Source organism: Hemicordylus capensis, chromosome 13 (assembly GCF_027244095.1).
Source record: "Hemicordylus capensis ecotype Gifberg chromosome 13, rHemCap1.1.pri, whole genome shotgun sequence".
Classification (NCBI taxonomy): domain Eukaryota; kingdom Metazoa; phylum Chordata; class Lepidosauria; order Squamata; family Cordylidae; genus Hemicordylus; species Hemicordylus capensis.
The window spans coordinates 5,398,404-5,417,021 of NC_069669.1; the positions used below are offsets into that span (position 1 = coordinate 5,398,404).

The 18,618-nt window shown below is 51.5% G+C and overlaps 1 protein-coding gene across 1 annotated transcript; it reads left to right on the forward strand.

Annotated features, from left to right (window-relative positions):
* The first annotated feature begins 7,674 nt into the window (after window positions 1-7,674).
* On the forward strand, window positions 7,675-13,985 carry LOC128336574 (collagen alpha-1(I) chain-like). The gene is made up of 4 exons (XM_053276451.1): window positions 7,675-7,682; window positions 8,706-8,943; window positions 12,808-13,387; window positions 13,720-13,985. Exons 1-4 carry the CDS (start codon window positions 7,675-7,677, stop codon window positions 13,968-13,970), a joined length of 1,077 nt encoding a protein of 358 aa, XP_053132426.1. The 3' UTR covers window positions 13,971-13,985.
* Window positions 13,986-18,618: the final 4,633 nt, after the last annotated feature.

Sequence of the window (18,618 nt, forward strand, 5' to 3'; positions counted from 1 at the left end):
CTGCCTAAGCTGAATGACAAACACGTTTTTGTGCTGGTGCTTTCTGTAAGTGAATGACAGGGGCGTAGGAAGAGACCAGTGATGCCCAAAGACGAGCGTGCTCCTGCTGTTGGCCGCTGGGCTCGTCTCCTCTCCTCTGCCCCAAGGTGCACTGTGATGGCAGCTGGGTGCAGGATGGTGCCCCAATGGGGCAAAATGTAAGAGCCTCCCAGCCACAGAAAAGTGCCGCATCGTGGTCAGGAAAGGGAAGCCAAGGAAGCGGATTGGTTGGAGAGTCTGGCCAGGACGCTTTCCAGTTTAGCCGCTCAACAGCAGCAAAATGCTTCGGTTCAGGCAAATCGCTTTCAAAACATAAACGGCAGGGGGAGCAATCTCCCAGAAACTTAGAACCCGAAATAATAAGCAACTTCTTTATGCCGGATAGATGACGTCATAGCACTATATCGCAGTGGCTAAATTCGAAACAAGACATTAGAAATCTGAAGGTCACCCTGCTGTCCGTGGAGGGGCTGCGGTGTCACAACGCAGGAAGTGTGGAAGCACACTTCAGTGATTCGTCGTGACCCTGTTGCAGGGTGTAATCTGGAAAGTGCCCAGAAGGGTCTCAAAAGCTGGCTCTGCTCAGTCAGACTCTTTGGCTGCACAGTGAGAGCATCAGAGGAGCAGTGCCAGGGGAGGGGGTTTCTTTTGGAGATGGAGTTCCAGAGCATTGACCTTTTGCACCAACTATCCTAATGGGCTTTCCTCTGCTCTATGACCCCTGCCTTGACTCCGCAGGTACTTCCTGAAGTGAGAAGTCCTCTTCCTTTCCTCTTGGAGAGGAGATAGAAACCTAGCTCTCTCTCCCTGCCTATCCATTAGGTAGCTGTTAGACAAGACTAGATCCTTCTGATACAAAATGTACTTCACCAATAAACCTATTCAGTTTAGACTGTACAGCAATCTCCATGTGTGTTACTTAAATAGCTGCAACAACTAAACTCTGCATTCTGTAACTGGAGTGGTAGCTTCCTTGATGCTTTGCTAAATCATCACAAACCCCAACAGTTTCTGTGGGGCAGAGATGACTGGCTGAAAGTATTTCCATCGGGTGCATGAGGAGGACACTGAGCCCAGAGTGAGTGAAGTTAGACTAAAAGGGTCTTTCTTCTAGGGTTGTGCATTTTGTTTTTGTTATTTCCTGTTTTGTTTTTGGCCAGAATCCAAAACACCCCATTTTGTTCTTTGTTTGAAATTGCAATATCTGAATCTGAAATGTTTTGGATTTTAAAAAGCGGCCCTCGGGGAAAACTAGTGGGTGGGGCTGGTAGTGCTCTATGGGTGGAAGCTACCACCCAAATTTCAGAAGAACTGGGCAAAGGGCTGATTTTTGGTGATTTTTGAAGTTTAACATTTTCCCCATAGGGAACAATGGAGGTTTCAGCAAAAGTATAGATTCACGTTGGGGGGGAAAGGAGGTGGCCCAGAGCAGAGTAGAGTGGGTGATAGTGCCCAGTGGGGGCAAGGAAGCTGCCAGAATTATTACAAAGGAATTGGGCAGAAGGCTGATTTTTAAAGATTTAATGGAGTTTACGCATTTTTAAGGTTCTTCCCCATAGAGAATGATGGAAGTTTCAGCAGCCCCATAACTGCACTTGGGGGGCACCGTGGTGGCCCAGAGCGAGTGGTGGTATAGACTCAGAGCACAAAGGGTTCCAACCACCTCCATGGGTTGCTAACCCTTGGGGTACTGGGTTCTGTTTTTTTCTGAGATGTTTTGAGTGTAGATTCTCTGGTAGCATATTATTTCTTGTTTACACAGTCAGACAGGTGTTATTGACTGGTTTGTTTTATCCAGACATCAAGTCCTTCCTAGGACCTAGGATAGCTGAATTTTATTGTCAATTTTGTTGTTGTTGTTATAGATATCGTCACAGAATATAGGCTGTTACCAGTAAAGCTGCTTTTTGTAATTGGCTGATGTTGATTTCTGAGGCCCCCTATGGTGTTGAGGTGCTCTTCAAGGTCTTTTGGAACTGCACCCAGGGCGCCAATTACCACTGGGATTATTTTAGTCTTTTTCTGCCACAGCCTTTCAATTTCAATTTGTAGATCTTTGTATTTTGTGATTTTTTTCTATTTCTTTTTCTTCTATTCTGCTATCCCCTGGTATTGTTATGTCAATTATTTTAACTTGTTTTTCTTTCTTGTTTTTCTTTCTTGACTACAGTTATATCTGGTGTATTGTGTGGCAGATGTTTGTCTGTTTGTAGTCGGAAGTCCCATAATATTTTTACATCTTCATTTTCTTCAACTTTTTCAGTTTTATGGTCCCACCAATTCTTGGCTACAGGTAGCTTGTATTTTTTGCAGATGTTCCAGTGTATCATCCCTGCTACCTTGTCATGCCTTTGTTTGTAGTCAGTCTGTGCGATCTTTTTACAACAGCTGATTAGGTGGTCCACTGTTTCATCTGCTTCTTTACAAAGGCGGCACTTGCTTTTTGTTGTGGATTTTTCCACTTTTGCTCTTATTGCATTTGTTCTTAGTGCCTGTTCTTGTGCAGCCAGTATTAAACCCTCTGTTTCTTTCTTCAAGTTGCCATTCTTAAGCCATTGCCAGGTCTTGGTGATGTCTGATTTTCCACTTATATTGTGCAAATATTGACCACACAGGGGCTTATTTCTCCATTTTTCTGCTCGGTTCTTGACTTGTTCTTTCTTGTAGGCCTGCTTTGTTTCATTGGTGTTGAATAGTTTCTCGTTCTTGACCATTTTAAGTGCATCTTCTTCATTGACCTTTTTATATTCTTCAAGGCCTCTTTTCTCCTCCTCTACTGTTTGATGGACTTGCAGCATCCCTCTTCCACCTGAGTTGTGAGGGAGGTATAGCCTATCCATCACTGCGGGGGTGCAGAGCATAATTGATGGTCATGCTTTTCCTGGTCTTACGATCTAGCGTCTCTAGCTCTGCCTGGGACCAGTCTATTATTACTGCAGTGTATCTGATAACAGGTATAGCCCAGGTGTTTATGGCTTGTATGGTGTTCATATTTATATTTCTGTTTTAATTGTTGTTGGTTTTAATGGTTTCTGTTTTAATTGTAAACCGCCCTGAGCCGTTTCGGAAGGGCGGTATAAAAATCGAGTAAATAAATAAGTAAATAAATAACATACAGTGTTGCCAAGTTCTGCACGGCAGCAGACAGCATTCTCCAGGCCCTGACCACCAACAAGAACTAACTTCTTAAATCATTCAGCCCTACTGCTTTTCAAGTCTGGTGTGTGTGTGTGTGTGTGTGTGTTTTTACATAGCTTATAGCATGTACGCTTCAATATCATCTCATGGATCTTAGCCCTACTATGACTCCGTAGTCACATGCTACTGTTCTACCAATTTTATAGTTCATTTATTGCTCTTTACAGACCTTTGTCGTTTTTAATCTTATAGTCATTTGTTTCATACAGTCTCTATGCAAAGAGGCACAGATTCTATCATTTTTGTCAGCTTGGAACTCCTGAATGCTAAGGATAGATGGAAAGAGCATGGCGGTCTCAGTGGTGTCCCGGAAAAGGAAAGGAAATGTTGGGCTTTGGTGACAAATGGCTCTTATGAGCACCGCTCTCTGCCTGAGAACAACTGCCAAGAACAGCTCTCCTGCTGTTCTTGTGGAGAACTGGTGGTCTATGGGAGGAGAGCGGGTCATGTAGTAGCAAGCATGACTTGTCCCCTTTGCTAAGCAGGGTCCATCTTGGTTTGCATTTGAATGAGATGTGTCAGCATGGCAAGATTTTCCCCTCAGGGGATGTAGGCGCTCTGGGATGAGCACTTGCATCCAGAAGTCCCCAAGTCCACTCTCTGGCAGCATCTCCAAGACAGGGCTGAGAAAGACTCCCGCCTGTAGCCTTGGAGAAGCCGCTGCCAGTCTGTGAAGAGAACACTGAGCTAGATGGACCAGTGGTCAGACTCGGTGTATGGCAGCTTCCTCTGTGCTAGACCAGCTCTTCTGCCTTCCATTACAGTGACTAGGCAGGGCACATGGTGGGGGTGGGTTGGGGGACTGGGGACCCCCCTCCCTCCCTCTCTGCACAGGGCAGGCAGAGATCCAGCAATGCCCAGACCATAGTAAGTAACTCAGAGCAGGCTGGGGCTGGCCTGCTAACTGATAAGCAGCAGGCAGAACTGCCAGGCATCCTCCACCCCACTTACAAGGGGACAAGGGGTCCAGGAATGGCTTGTGGGGCCTCCACAGGAATCGGGGGGGGAGACGCAAGGGCTGCCCCTGCCTCCAACAGCAGGGCCAAAGCCCCACCCTTTGTCCTGGCTGGCACCTTGACCTGGAGCTGCCGGCCTGGGCCCAGGGGATGGCGGAGTGGCCACCAGCAGCAGCAGCACTCTGCCGGTGCTCTCCTCTGCTCCAGAAAACTGCTGTGAAGGATGAATGGCCAAGAGAAGAGCTGGGGAGGGGGAGAGAAGGGCCATGCTAAGCCACACACACACCCCGTGCCTGAGTGCAATGGAGGGAAGCTCCTCAATGCCACCCCCAAGCACCTGCCCCCTCCAAGATGGGGACTCCCCATCCCAAGCAGGGCTTCACACTCAGGGGGCAAGTTCAAGACTGGAGAGGCCCAGCCCTGCTGCAGAGTCTCTGTGTGTAGCTAGAAGGAATATACCTCCCATGGCCAAGCGGGCCCCCAGAAGCTTCTCCCACCATCAGGGCAGGAGAGTCCGGCCTGCCTGCAACCTTGGAGAAGCTGCTGCCAGTCTTGTGCTGGCGGGCAGGAATCGTCCCCTTTGCTAAGCAGGGTCAGCCCTGGCTTCCATTTGGATGGGAGACTGCATGTGTGAGCACTGCAAGATATTCCCCTTGGGATGGGGCTGCTCTGGGAAGAGCAGAAGGGGAGCCATTTTATGTATTTATTTATATCTATGCAAAGCACTTGGGGAACTTGGGTTGAAAAGTGGTACATAACTCTCTGTTGTATTCATAACACCCCACCTTCATCCTTGGCTCAAACCCCCCACCCTGCCATGTGGGGCTCCTTGCTTCGGGGTCCCACAAGCTGCACCCATGCTCTGTGTCCTTGACAACTGGAATGGGGGTCCCCACCCCCACCCTCTTCCATCCTGACCTGCAAAGGAAAGAGGCACCAGAGCAGCATATTCAGGGCCAACAGATTTATTGCAGACGGGGGTGGGGGGTGGAAGGGGGGGTTGTTGGCGAAGAGAGGCGGAGCTGTCCAGCCCAGCGCAGGCGGGGCGCTCTCCTTCCCTTCAGATGTTTCTGGGGTCCGCCAGCACCTGGGCCACTAAATTTAGGAACCTGTCAAGAGGGAGAATAACCTCTCTCTCGATGGCCTCCCCGTTCTGGGTGGAGCTGATCACCTGCAGGCTTGGGAGCAGCATCTGTGGAAAGAAGAGGGACAGCACAGCGTCAGAGGAGGGGGAGTTAGGAACCTCTGCTCCCCCATGAGCCTCTAGGAGCTGGGCCAGAGCAAGGCTGGTGGGGGCTCTGGGACAAAAATTGAAGCCCCCCCCCTAATTTTGGAGCCTGCACCTAAAGGCCTTTGGAGCTCCCGCCCAGAGCCCCATGCTGCAAGTTCAGCATCCTCACCCCCCCAACCCTCCCGCACACACACGGTGCCACACGCAGTATTTTTCACACCTGGGTTCTTGAGGGCACAAACAGCAACGGAACTCACAAGAATGTGAGACTATAAAACAGGTCTATTGATGCAAGTATGGACGAGCAGAAACATTTCAACCACCTATTCCCATCCCACCTATTCCTTCCCCCATCCCCCCTGTCTCTGAGCCAGAAGTCACACTCAACCGCCTAGCCCAGGTCAGAGTCATGCCTGGCCACCTGGCACACCACCACTGGGACAGACTAAGGAAGATTTGGGGGGGCCCCGGAGGTGTGGAGGCCCTGGATGAGGGTCCAGAAGTCCCGGGGTAGAAGCACCTCTGCTGGCAGGTCATAAAGGAGGGTACCTCAAGGGATGGGGCAGGGGGGAGAGGGAGCCACCAGGCTAGAAAGAAGCATCAGGTCTACCATGTTGGGCAGGGAGTGAGAGGATGAGAGAGTTGCGCTACCTAGGTAATTTTGCAGCCTGGAGCTCAAAGCCTTTCCAAAGAATCGCCTTGACATCACAAACTATGCCTTTGAGGTGTCCCTATGTGGCCCTACAGCTGTAGCAAATTTGGTTCGAAGTGGTTCACAAGTTAGCCCACTTGCCCCTCCAAAGGTCACGCTACAGCACCCAGCTACAGCACCCAGGACAGACTCAGGAGGAGCATTTGGGGGTCCCCAGGCTGTGTGGAGGCCCTGGACTTCAAGCCCCGAAATCCAGGGGGAAGAGCCCCCCCACAACCACCAGGAAGAGCACCTGAGACTTGCCTGCTGGCCCAAGATGGAGATCCTGTTGTCGAGGCTGGTGGAGGATCTGGCCAGAGGCATGATGAGCATCACCATCATGGTCGCCATCCTGGGGTGGGGGGGCGAGAGAAAAGAAGGCGGCGCTCAGAGGAGCGGACAAGCTGCTGCCGCCGAGCCGCCTGAGAGAGCCCAGGAGCCGTCGGGGCGGGCGGGAGGCAAGCTCACCTGGGCGCGATGCGGCGGGCAGAGGAACGTGGTCGTCTGTTGCTCTGGCAGCCTTCTTGGCAGTTGGGAGTCCCCGGTGGTGCCGCCGAGGATGGAGCCCGACAGCAGCAGCAGCAGCCCTTTTATCCCGCCGGGGAGGCTCGGCGCCCCGCCTCCTTCGCCACCCCCGCCGCGTCCGTTGGAGGCTGGCGGGAGGGCGGGGAGGGCCAAGCAGGCCGGCGGCAGGATGACGCCCCGCCTCCCGGGAATGTCCCGGCCCGGGAAGGCGTCCGCCTGGCCTGGATCCTCTTCCCACGCCTCGGCCGTCGGCCCCTTCGGGCTTCCCCTAGGCTTGCTGCCACGCTGCGTCTAACAGGCGCCTGCTGCCTGCCATACTCGCGTCAGGAGGGAGGATGAGTGCCGAGCTGGCTTTGGCTGGCCGGCGGGGCATCCAGCACCACCGCTGCAGCCAGTGGCGGGCTGGGACTAAAAATATTGGTTGCCAGGAGACAAAGGGGGCCCACCCACAACTGTAAGGCTATTATTTACTTTTTATAAGAAATAAATAAAATTTTCAAAAATACATAAGTGGGAAAAAAGGTACAATTAGAATTTTTGTGAAATAAATATACTTTTTAGTAATTACAGTGTACATATATTGTACATATTACTGGCAGTATACAGTACAAATTGTTATAATTGAATTTTTAATTTTTTAATTTTTTTAAATAAATGTTGGATATTTTTAAATAGTTTGCTTGTACTGAACATTTTACACATTAACAGGTAGTTCAAAAGCATATTTCATGCAGTCCACTATATTAAGAGCAATCGTTTGAGTTCACTGGATGATTGTGCGAATCTGTCAATAATTGCTTCTGCATCCAATTCATCTAACAATTCCTTTTCAGTGGATAGCAACATGTATGATTCCAAGTTCTCCTCAGACAGTGAATTTCTTAGCCTTGTCTTTATGATCTTTAGCTTTGAAAATGTCCTCTCACATTGGACTTGAGTAACTGATAGTGTGCAGATGACTTTATAAAGTTCATAAAGGTTATCATATGCCTTCTAATGAAGTCTGTTGGATGCCAGGATTTTTAGTACACACGATGGGCAAGTGCTACAAATTTTACACTTGTTGCAACTGGAATCCATATTCTCACCATCATTAAGCAATAGCTTTAATACATCAAAGTTCGAAGCAAAAGAAAACAATTCCAATATTACTTGATCTTTGCTGATTTGTGGAGACAGCTTAATAATACCTTCCAATGCTTCATCTTCAAGGCCCTTCTCTGCAATAGTTTAAACTTTGCTGGGTCCAAGCAAAATAAATCTTTATACAACTTTTTGTTGTATACAAAGCGTGAATCTAGTGACTGGACAATGCAGTCCATTATTAGGTTAAACACATTTACTTGAAAATCAGCTAGAGAATCTGAGGAATTTCCTTCATCATCTATAAGCTCATCTGCCATTCCTTTCTTCTTCCTCTGCCTCTTAACTGGCAATGCTGTTTCCAAAGAGTCAATTTCCAATGTTTGATTTTCATCCATATTCAACAGTGAAATTTTGTCATTACATTTGTTTACAAATTCCAGTGCCTTGCTGTGAATGTTATCAAATGTTCTTATCTGTTCCTTCAACTTTGTTGTAGCTGAATCTACTAAACTCCATGCAGTAAACATATCTAAACTACTTGTCTGTAAATAACTTGATAATGTCTCTGTAGTTTCAGATACATACAAGTAAGTAAATGCTGTTTCATACTTTATTGTTTCATACTTTAGAAGACTTTGAAGTAAAACATTTACTTCTTGTTTTGTTTTTGCATCATACTTGTCTGAATCCGCTGCCCTCCGCCAGGCACCCCCGGCTGGCTGGGCGGAATATTCTTAAATATAAAGTATCCTCGAAAAATTATTTTATTCAAAAAAATTATTAAAATAGTAATATGATATAAATTTTAGTTCCAATACAGTAATATTGGAACTTCTATTATAATTTCAAACTACTAAAAGGTCATTAACATTTTTAACATATTGTCTAATGTTTAAGGGGGGCCACTTCATCATGGGCCCACAGGGCCCACTTGCCATCGGGCAAGCTGACACCCGGGCCTGTCCGCCACTGGCTGTAGCTTGGACGGCAAGGAGGTCGCCCGGCGGGAGTGTGACTCCAGGGAGCAGAGGAAGCCAGCGACCCACCCGCCCCCTGCCCTACCCTGCTGCTGTGGGACCCCTTGCCAGCCACGAACGGGGCTTCTTTTGCCCAGGCTCGTCGTGCGTCAGGCCCTCTGCCAGGGACCCTCCGCCTGCAAGAAGTTGGGGGAGGACAGCCCGACCCTCACCACGATGGGTGGTGCCCAGAGTACAGATGTGAGGAGGGCAGGCAGCGGAGGCGACCACCGCGGGCTTGCTGCGCTGCTGCTGCTGCCTTCAGCGGGGCTGTGGGCTTCCTCCTCCCCTGTTCAGCGCCATCCCTGCCGCAGAGCTGGAAAGCACTCCCTGCATTGAAGGGTGGCTGGTTTCGAGCTGGGCTGCTCCACTTCTCTGGCCCCCGCTCCTGCAGATGCCCGCCTACAAGTCCCATCACCCCTGGCTCTTGGCCCCTGTGCCTGGGGACTGTGGAGCTGCAACCACACACAGAGCATGAATGAGGACTTCTCATCCAGAACTCTGAAGTTTCTTCAGAATCGAGCCACCCTTTCCAAAATGAGGGTGGGGTGGAGGAGAAAGCAAATGCTTAAGCCTCATCATGATGAAAGACAGTTGAGGACACCGGCATTGGCCCCGGATAGTCGGATAGTCGTAGATTCATCGTCTCCCCCTCTGCATATTTGTCACAATGCGAAATACCAAGCCATAGAAGGGCGTTCCCTCTTGCGCGGTGTCATGCCCTTCCCTCCACCGTTCTGGAAGGCAAATACAGGAGGAAGATCCCACTCATGGAAAGGCTTTGTCCCTGTGGCTTTGGGGAAGTGGAAACCATAAGAGCGTGTGCTCTTCTCACGTCCCTTTTATAAAGACAGCCGTGACAAGCTCATATCTCCCCGGCTTCTCAAATACCCTGGTCGCTCTCGTCAGGTCTACACCAAGGTGGTGTTCTCAGATGACAATGGGACCTTCGCGTACAATGCTGCCAGGTTCTGCTGTGGGGCAGCATGCAAGATCCTTCGGGTCCTGGTCACCAGTCAATACCCCTTGCTGTAGATTTTTAACTACAGATCATTTTACCTGATTGTATAATTTTTACTTGCTCCACATGCTAGATTTTATATGTTATCTTAACTGTTTTATATTTTTAGATGCCCTACTTTTAAAGATAGTTGTATACTTACCCTTGTTTTATCTCTTCTCTATTAATCTCCCTAAGCACAATTTTACTCCTGCTTTATCTTATTCTACTAATCACCCCACAGTTTTTAGAGTTGTATATCACTAATAATCATAATGTAATCATAATAATATAGGCTAATTATAGCTATGGATTTGCAGCATTGTAAGCTTTTGGGTTTATAATTATTTTATTTTATTTTTTAATTTCATTGTATCTGTACTATATCCTGTGCTGGTCTTTGACCATAATAAAGATGATTGATTGACACTGACAGTCGGCTCAAAGGCTCAAGAAAGAAGTTCCAGAGCAAAGAGCCCCAGGTGTTGTAGCCTTGCCTCATAAGGAAGGTGCTCCAGGCCCCTGATCATCTTGGCTGCCCTCTTCTGCACCTTTTCCAGTTCTACAATGTCCTTCTGAAGATAGGGTGAGCCAAACTGTACACAGTACTCCAGATGCAGCCGAACCATAGATGTGTATAAGGGCATTATAACATTAGCATTTTTATTTCAATCCCCCCTTCCTAATGATCCCTAGCATGGAATTGGCCTTTTTCACAGCTGCTGCACAGACTCGACACTTTCAATGAGCTGTGTACCATGGCCCCAAGATCTCTCTCCTGGTCAGTCACCGGCAGCTCAGATCCCCTCAGTGTATATGTGAAGTTGGATTTTTTTGCCCCAACATGCATCACTTTACACCTGCTTACATTGAACTGCATTTGCCATTTTGTTGCCCACTCCCTCAGTTGGAAGAAATCTTTTTGGAGCTCCTCACAATGAGCTTCACTACAGCACACATCCTCTAGACGCATTCTTTGCTATTCGGACACACTTATTCCTACACACATGCACCAGGCCTAGTTTTCCTCCCCTGCGCTGGATGACATTCCTGGACAAGGTTTCCAGGACTAATTGCATCCACTAAAATGGTCCTTCTTCTGTTGAACCACAAGAGCTAGTGCTACTGCTTGGAGGTAGAAGGGCCAGCAGCACAGACCTTCTGTTCCAGCCCTACTCCAGCTCAGCACTGTCTACACCAGGGGGTCCCAACAGGGGATCTGAGTCCCTCTGGCAGCACTTGCAGGCCTCCCAGGGGGTTCTCAGAACCCACCTGTCTCCCCACAATTGGCCCCTGACCAATCTCGTCTACATGAATGAGACAAGCTTATTTCAGAGGGAAGTGCCTTCAAAAGGTTTCTTTCAGTGGGAGTACTCACGAGTAACCAAGTCTGGATGTTAGCCAGTGAGTGCAGTAGACCATCAATGTAACATTTATATTTTTGTGCATATTCTCTCCCTCTCTCACAACCTCTCTCTCCCCTTCCAACCCCTCTCCACCCCCTCTCTCTCCCCCATCCTCTCGCTCTCCCTCTCTCTCACCCTCTCTCTGTTCACACAAGTAAATGTGTGTGTGTGTGTGTGTGTGTAGGGGGAGGAGGTTGTTTAGGTTTTGTACTCCTCTAGGGAAAGGAAGTGAACTTGAAAGGCTATTGAACTTTCCTCGTCTGTCCATGATCATGGTTCTCCCTCCCTCCTCCTTCTTGCCAGACACCAGTGTTTTAGGAGCAGCAAATGAGGGCGGGGGGAGATAATGGCTGAAGTGGGAGACTCACTGGCCTCATTCGGAAGACCTCCTCCTCAGTCTCTTCTATCTTCAGAAAAAGATCTAGGGAGATGGGTTTTGGAAAGGGCCCTCCTTTCCCCTCGGGCCCTTTGGTGGTGACTAGTTTCTAGGAGGGCAGAGAACAAACCAAGAAGGCTCTGTCTGTCCTGCCCCAGCCCAGCCTGACTTCCCCCGAAGCAGCCAAGGAGCTGTCCTTCCATCACTTGCATCCATGGATGGAAAACTAACAAGGCTTGACGCACCCTTAATCACATGTACCAGGTCACCTCCCAATTACTGAGGGCTTCTTCCACACAGGAGATAATAAGTGGAAATGTGGCTCCCAGAGCACCAGCTGTTCCTGGAGCTGGGCGGGGTGTGTGCCATTAAGGCCTTTGCCAAGGATGCCTTCTCCTTCTGCAATACAGACAGGTCGCCCTTGCCATGAGTGGCTATGAGGCCATGAGGGTGGGGAGGCGCACCCTGGCACCTGTGGGCATTGGTCTCCTCTTAGCAACACTTGGTTGGAGTCTTGCCATGTTCAGTCATTTAAGCTGAAACCCGCTGGAGGCTCCTCCAATTGACGGCTCCATTTCCATACAAGCACAGGTGTCCACTTGTCGACTAGCAGTCTGTTCTGTCTTCGCCTCAGTCTGCATCCATGTATCCCACTCGTTGGGGATTGCTGCTTTCTGGAATCACCCATACATAGTGTGCAATACATTTTAGGTCTCCCCCGCCAGTCTTTTGACTGCTATCCAAAACTCGTTGGTTGGTGCACTTACTTTTCTGCTCCGAATTCCCACTGCTGAGGCAATATCTGGCCTTGTCACTGTGGCTATGGACAGAAGCTTTCCAATTGCCTTTGGGCATTGATTGTTGGCTAGTAAGAAGGCTCACTGTGAATCTTGCTTCCAGAAATGAGCATCCATTGGTGTACTGACTTCATTGTTGGCATCTGTCAGTCCCAGGCATTCCAGAAGATCCTTGATCTTCTGCTTCTGCTTGAGAAGCAATGTCCCTTTCTCTCCTCTTTCTGTTGGGAAATCTCTCTGGTAAGAGATACCCTTCTATTACAGCAGAGTGCACAGAGGCATAACACAGCGGAGTCTGCACAGCAGCAGAGCAGGGCAGGGGGCGCGTGAGTCGCTGGCCACCTCTGCTCCCCCCAAGTCACGCTCCCGGTGGGGCGACCTCCTTACCGTCCAGGCTGCAGCAGCGGTGGTGCTGGATGCCCCGCCGGCCAGCCAAAGCCAGCGGCACTCAGTCCTGACGCGAGTATGGCAGCAGGCGCCTGCTAGACGCGGCGTGGCAGCAAACCTAGGGGAAGCCCGAAGGGGCCGGCGGCCGAGGCGTGGGAGCAGGATCCAGGCCAGGCGGACGCCTTCCCGGGCCGGGACATTCCCGGGAGGCGGGGCGTCATCCTGCCGCCGGCCTGCTTGGCCCTCCCCGCCCTCCCGCCAGCCTCCAACGGACGCGGCGGGGGTGGCGAAGGAGGCGGGGCGCCGAGCCTCCCCGGCGGGATAAAAGGGCTGCTGCTGCTGCTGTCGGGCTCCATCCTCGGCGGCACCACCGGGGACTCCCAACTGCCAAGAAGGCTGCCAGAGCAACCGACGACCACGTGGCCCTCCGGAGCAGCAGCTCTGCCCTCCCGCCCAGGTGAGCTCTGTCCGCCCGCACGCCCGCCCTCCCCGACGGCTCCTGGGCTCTCTCGGGCGGCTCAGTTTCCTCGGCAGCGGCAGCTTGTCGGCTCCTCTGAGCGCCGGCTTCTTTGCTCTCGCCCCCCACCACAGGATGGCGACCATGATGGTGATGTTCATCAGGCCTCTGGCCAGTTCCTCCACCAGCCTCAACAACAGCATCTCCAACTTGATCCAGCAGGCAAGTCTCAGGTGGGGGGGAGGGGCGCCCCCACCCCCCTGGTGGTTGGGGGGGAGGGGCGCTCTTCGCCCTGGATTTGGGGGCTTGAAGTCCAGGGCCTCCACACAGCCTGGGGACCCCAAATGCTCCTCCTGGGTCTCTCCTGGGTGCTGTAGCTGCTGCTGGCCCGGCCAGCTGAGTGTGACTGTGACCTGTGTCGGGAGCAGCGGGGAGCCGGGAAAGAAAGAAGCGGGGTGGGAATATGTTACGGTGCGTGTTGGAACTCTCGGCCGCGCTCCTCGCAGGCGCCCCGACCCGCTGACCTTCGGCCCCTCTTCTCTCTTTCCTTGCAGCTGCTGCTCGGGGAAGGTGGCGGCATGTTGGTGGACCTCCCAGCCGTACCACTGGACTACCTCGCCTGGGACAGGTTTACGGAGGACATCGGGGAGACGCTCTCCGAGAAATACAGATGAGCCCCCCCGCACCCGCCCACCGCCCTCCGGGCTGCTGGCTCCCCGCCGCTCCCGGGAGTCGCCGCTGCCGTCGGGGTGCCGCCGCGCGCTTTGCGCTCTTGTGCGGTGAAACTGACAGCGAGCAGCAATAAAGAGCCTGAACCGCTCTCCGAGCCTTCCTTCTTCCGTTCCTTGGTCCCGGGATCAGCGCACTAGTCTCCGAGTCCGCGGAGCCCCTCTGTGGGGCTGGGGGGTGGGGGTGGGACAGGCCCTACAGGTGCTGCACGCTGTCGAGGGAGGGCGGGGCGGGGGGCTCTCCCAAGGGAGTTTTGCGAGGGAGGGCCCCCTTGCAAAAGAGTGGCAGGACCCGTCCCGCCTCGACCCTCTTCAGAGCAGCAGCCTAGCGTGCCCCGCAAGCCTCCTTCCCAGGGCCCCGTCCCAAAAGGAAGAGGAGGGGGGTGGCTAGCTACCTTTGAGCCCCTTTCAAGGGTTAGTGCTGCTGCTGGTTGGAGCAAGTGCAGGTGGGGGAGAAGGCGGAGCATGGACCGGGAGGAGGCTTAAAGAGGAGCCTGGGGAGGGGGCCAACGCCATAGGAAGATAAGCAGCTGCCTTCTACCGAGTCAGACCATCTAGCTCTGTATTGTCTACCCAGACTGGCAGCGACTTCTCCAAGGTGGCAGGCAGGAGTCTCTTTCAGATAGAGACGCTGCCAGGGAGGGAGCTTGGTCTGCATGCAAGTATGCAGGTGCTCTTCCCAGAGGGGCCCCATCCCCTGAGGGGAATATCTTACCGTGCTCACACCTGTATTTCTCCCATTCAAATGTGAGCCAGGGTGGACCCTGCTTAGCAAAGGGGGCAATTCATGCTTGCTACTACAGGACCAACTCTCCTCCCTTAACATGAGAAGCTGCCGCCATATACCGAGTCAGACCCTTGGTCCATCTAGCTCTGTATTGTCTACTCAGATTGGCAGCAGCTTCTTCAAGGTGGCAGGCAGGAGTCTCTCTCAGCCCCATCTTGGAGATGCTGCCAGGGAGGGAACTTGGGACTAGGGTGGTCCCCCTCGCTGATGCACACACACCCTTCACAATATATAGTCATGCGACTTGCCTCATGTGACTTGCCTCTGGGGGGCCCCTCGAGCCGTGGGTGCCCCGAGGCAGCCGCCTCCCCTTGCTTAATGGTAGTTATGCCCCTGCTTGGGACCTTCTGCATGCAAGCAGGTAGTTGCTCTTCCCAGAGGGCTCCGTCCCCCAGGGAAATGTCTTACAGCACTCACACATGTAGCCTCCCATTCATATGCAAACCCGGGTGGACCCTGCTTAGCAAAGGGGCAATTCATGCTTCCTTCCTACCACGAGCAGAGAAGCCCCCACCTTATGCCTTGACAAGCGCGCCACACACACACACACACACACACACACACACACACACACACACACACAGAGTTGTCTGCCCCTGGAGGGGGAGTGAGTGAGTGAAATGTTAGAGGTTGTTGATTTTTACCCACAGTAGGTAAAACAGCAGAGCACTAAGGAATGAGCACACACTCCAGTTACAGAGTAGGTAGCAGAGGATGGTTTGGATATTGCAGCTGTTTAGAGAAACACATGGAGATCCTTGTATGACTAAACACTAAATATTTATTGGTTAAATACACTTGGATAGGAAAGACCTATATCTACATAATGGATAGGTAAGGAGAGAGAGATGTTTCCATCTCATTTCTAGGAGGAAAGGAAGGATTGTGACTCAGCACAGGAAGTGCTGCAGAGTCCGTTCAGGGGTCATAGAGTAGGGACAGATAGGGAGACCCTGACTCACTGTCTCTACTCCCAATGCCCCTAGTGGTCATTCGGACAGTTGGTGCAAAAGGTCGATGCACTGGAAGTTCATCTCCAAGTCCAGTGTGGCCAGGACCTAATGGGTACTTATGAGTCAAATGGGCCGTAACCCAAAATCTGGCTTTAAAAAAGCCAAATCTGGCAACAGAGTCTCCAACATGAAAGTGGGGCTGCCTGTCCCACGCAAAGGGGGGGGAGGTGGCGTCCCTTCCAGGCGAGACAGTCGCTCTTCTGTGCCAGTGCAGCCAGGTAGGGAAGAGACTCCTGCAGCCTCCCAGGAGCTGGGCCAACCCCTTGGCTTCCGTCCTGGCCAGGAAGTGGGCTGAGCAAGACCATGTCTACAGGGGGTTATAGAGACCTCTGCCTTCAGATTTCAGCTGGCCTGGCACTGGCCTCCCTCCCCACCCCAGACCTTCCTGCCACATGTTCTCCAGCATGTTATATTTGGAAGATGAGGAGGAGGCGGCAGGAAGAGAAAACTAGCCTGGAAAATGGACTGGATGGTAGGGATGTGCAAAATCAATTTGTACAAAATAATTGATGTACAAAATCAATTTGTACCTGAATCTAGCTGATTCAGGTGATCTAGAGACAAAGCAAATCACCTCTGTGGTCCATTGGCTAGATTTGGGTACAAATCAAATCATGCCTGATTAGATTTGAATCGATTCGAGATTTGCATCTGTCCTATTAATTCCCCCAGATTCCCAGCTTTCATTTAATTTCCCCCCAGATTCCCAGCTTTCATAATGCTGAACAACTGTGCCCTAGAACAGTTGGTCATGGAACCAAGTGAGGGAAGGTGGTCTTGAACAGAATCCTTCGGCCCCTCTTCTCTCTTTCCTTGCAGCCGCTGCTGGGGGAGGCGGCGGCATGTTGGTGGAGCTGGCACCTACCTCCAAGCCGAACCACTGAGCTTCCTCGCCTGGGACAGGTTTATGGAGGACATCGGGGAGGTGCTCTCCGAGAAATACAGATGAGCCCCCCCGCACCCGCCCACCGCCCGCCGGGCTGCTGGCTCCCCGCCGCTCCCGGGAGTCGCCGCTGCCGTCGGGGTGCCGCCGCGCGCTTTGCGCTCTTGTGCTGTGAAACTGACAGCGGGCAGCAATAAAGTGCCTGAACCGCTCTCCGAGCCTTCCTTCTTCCGTTCCTTGGTCCCGTGATCAGCGCACTAGTCTCCGAGTCCGCGGAGCCCCTCTGTGGGGCTGGGGGGCTGGGGGGTGGGGGTGGGACAGGCCCTACAGGTGCTGCACGCTGTCGAGGAAGGGCGGGGCGGGGGGCTCTCCCAAGGGAGTTTTGCGAGGGAGGGCCCCCTCGCAAAAGAGTGGCAGGACCCGTCCCGCCTCGACCCTCTTCAGAGCAGCAGCCTAGCGTGCCCCGCAAGCCTCCTTCCCAGGGCCCCGTCCCAAAAGGAAGAGGAGGGGGGTGGCTAGCTACCTTTGAGCCCCTTTCAAGGGCAGGCAGTGCTGCTGCTAGTTGGAGCAAGTGCAGGTGGGGGAGAAGGCGGAGCATGGACTGGGAGGAGGCTTAAAGAGGAGCCTGGGGAGGGGGCCGCCAGCCTCCATAGGAACATAAGCAGCTGCTATATACCGAGTCAGACTCTGAAGTAACTGCCATGTACTCGGTGGAATTGCTTCTGAATAAAGATGTGGAGGATCAGGCTGTTCTGGTTGTGTTTCTCGCTGGACCCCCAGTTGGACTCCCTCATCTTAGGGGAATGTTGTGTCATGTTGTAGACACCAAGGATCATCAGGAGGACCCTAGTTCTGGCTTCTTGTGGCATGGGGACACGCCTTCCCCTGTGGCTGCCGAGTTGAGCTACAGCCAGGCCTCTTGGGGGGACGTGACTGAGGTGGCAGCAGCAGCAGCAGCAGCCACAGTGCAAATCAAATCTTTATTGTTACTGTCATTCGACCAGCAATACACAAACTACAAAAGCTTTACATAAAGCGAACTTGGTCAAATAAAGTAAGAAACTGTTGAAACATACAACAGAAACTGTTGAAACATACAACAGAACCATAACACCTGAGTCCATCCATTACATAAAACAGAGGGCTCCATGCATTAGAATCATCTAAAATTTAACCCTATATCTTGCTTCTCCACATTTCTTATCCTAGTCTTACTAGCCAGAAAACAATACTTCGCCATGTTGTAAGATACTACATCCCAATGGTCTGTCAAAAGTAATTCCAGATAGAACTGCTCAGAACAACTGGGCTATGCTGTTAAAAAAGGACTTAGATCTCTCTCCCACAAAGTTCGATAAAACTGACAACTCAAGATAACCTGGGCTGTTGACACCAATTCCGCAGAACCACAAGGGCAGACACGCTCCTTGCAGGGGATCTTACCGTATCTCCCCTCCTGGACAGCCGCTCCTAAGGCATTACGCCGGGCCAGCATCAGAGCCCTCCAGAAACTAGGTACTAATATTTTATGAAGGTCTCTTGCTGGGCCAAAGGGTTCTGGAGGAACTGAAACCCACATTAATGTATTGGGACAGGTTCTGAGAAGAAATTCAAATATGAAGATTGCTCTACAGCTTAAAGTAAAGTGTGCCGTCAAGTTGATTTCGACTCCTGGCACCCACAGAGCCCTCTGGTTGTCTTTGGTAGAATACAGGAAGGGTTGACCATGGCCTCCTCTCACACAGTGTGAGATGATGCCTTCAAGCATCTTCCTAAATCGCTGCTGCCTGATATAGGTGTTTCCCATCGTCTGGGAAACATAGTCTGGGAAACATCCCAGTGGGGATTCGAAGCGGCAACCTTCTGCTTGTTAGTCGAGTGTTTCCCTGCTGTGCCACAGCGTTAGTCAAGTATTCTTGTTGGCCACTGGACTGTATAGAAGGAAGGGTGTCCACTGCAGACCAGAGAATAATGCGAGGAGGGGGGGCAGTTTCCTGAGGCTGAAACACTATTTATTGCCTAGAAATATGTCTGCAGTAATA

Bases quoted from the DNA above. Each gene is read 5' to 3' on its own strand.
- LOC128336574 (XM_053276451.1), top strand. The intron at 8,944-12,807 runs GTGAGGAGGGCA...GGCGCCTGCTAG, and splicing joins GTGGTGCCCAGAGTACAGAT to ACGCGGCGTGGCAGCAAACC. The intron at 13,388-13,719 runs GCAAGTCTCAGG...CTTTCCTTGCAG, and splicing joins TCTCCAACTTGATCCAGCAG to CTGCTGCTCGGGGAAGGTGG.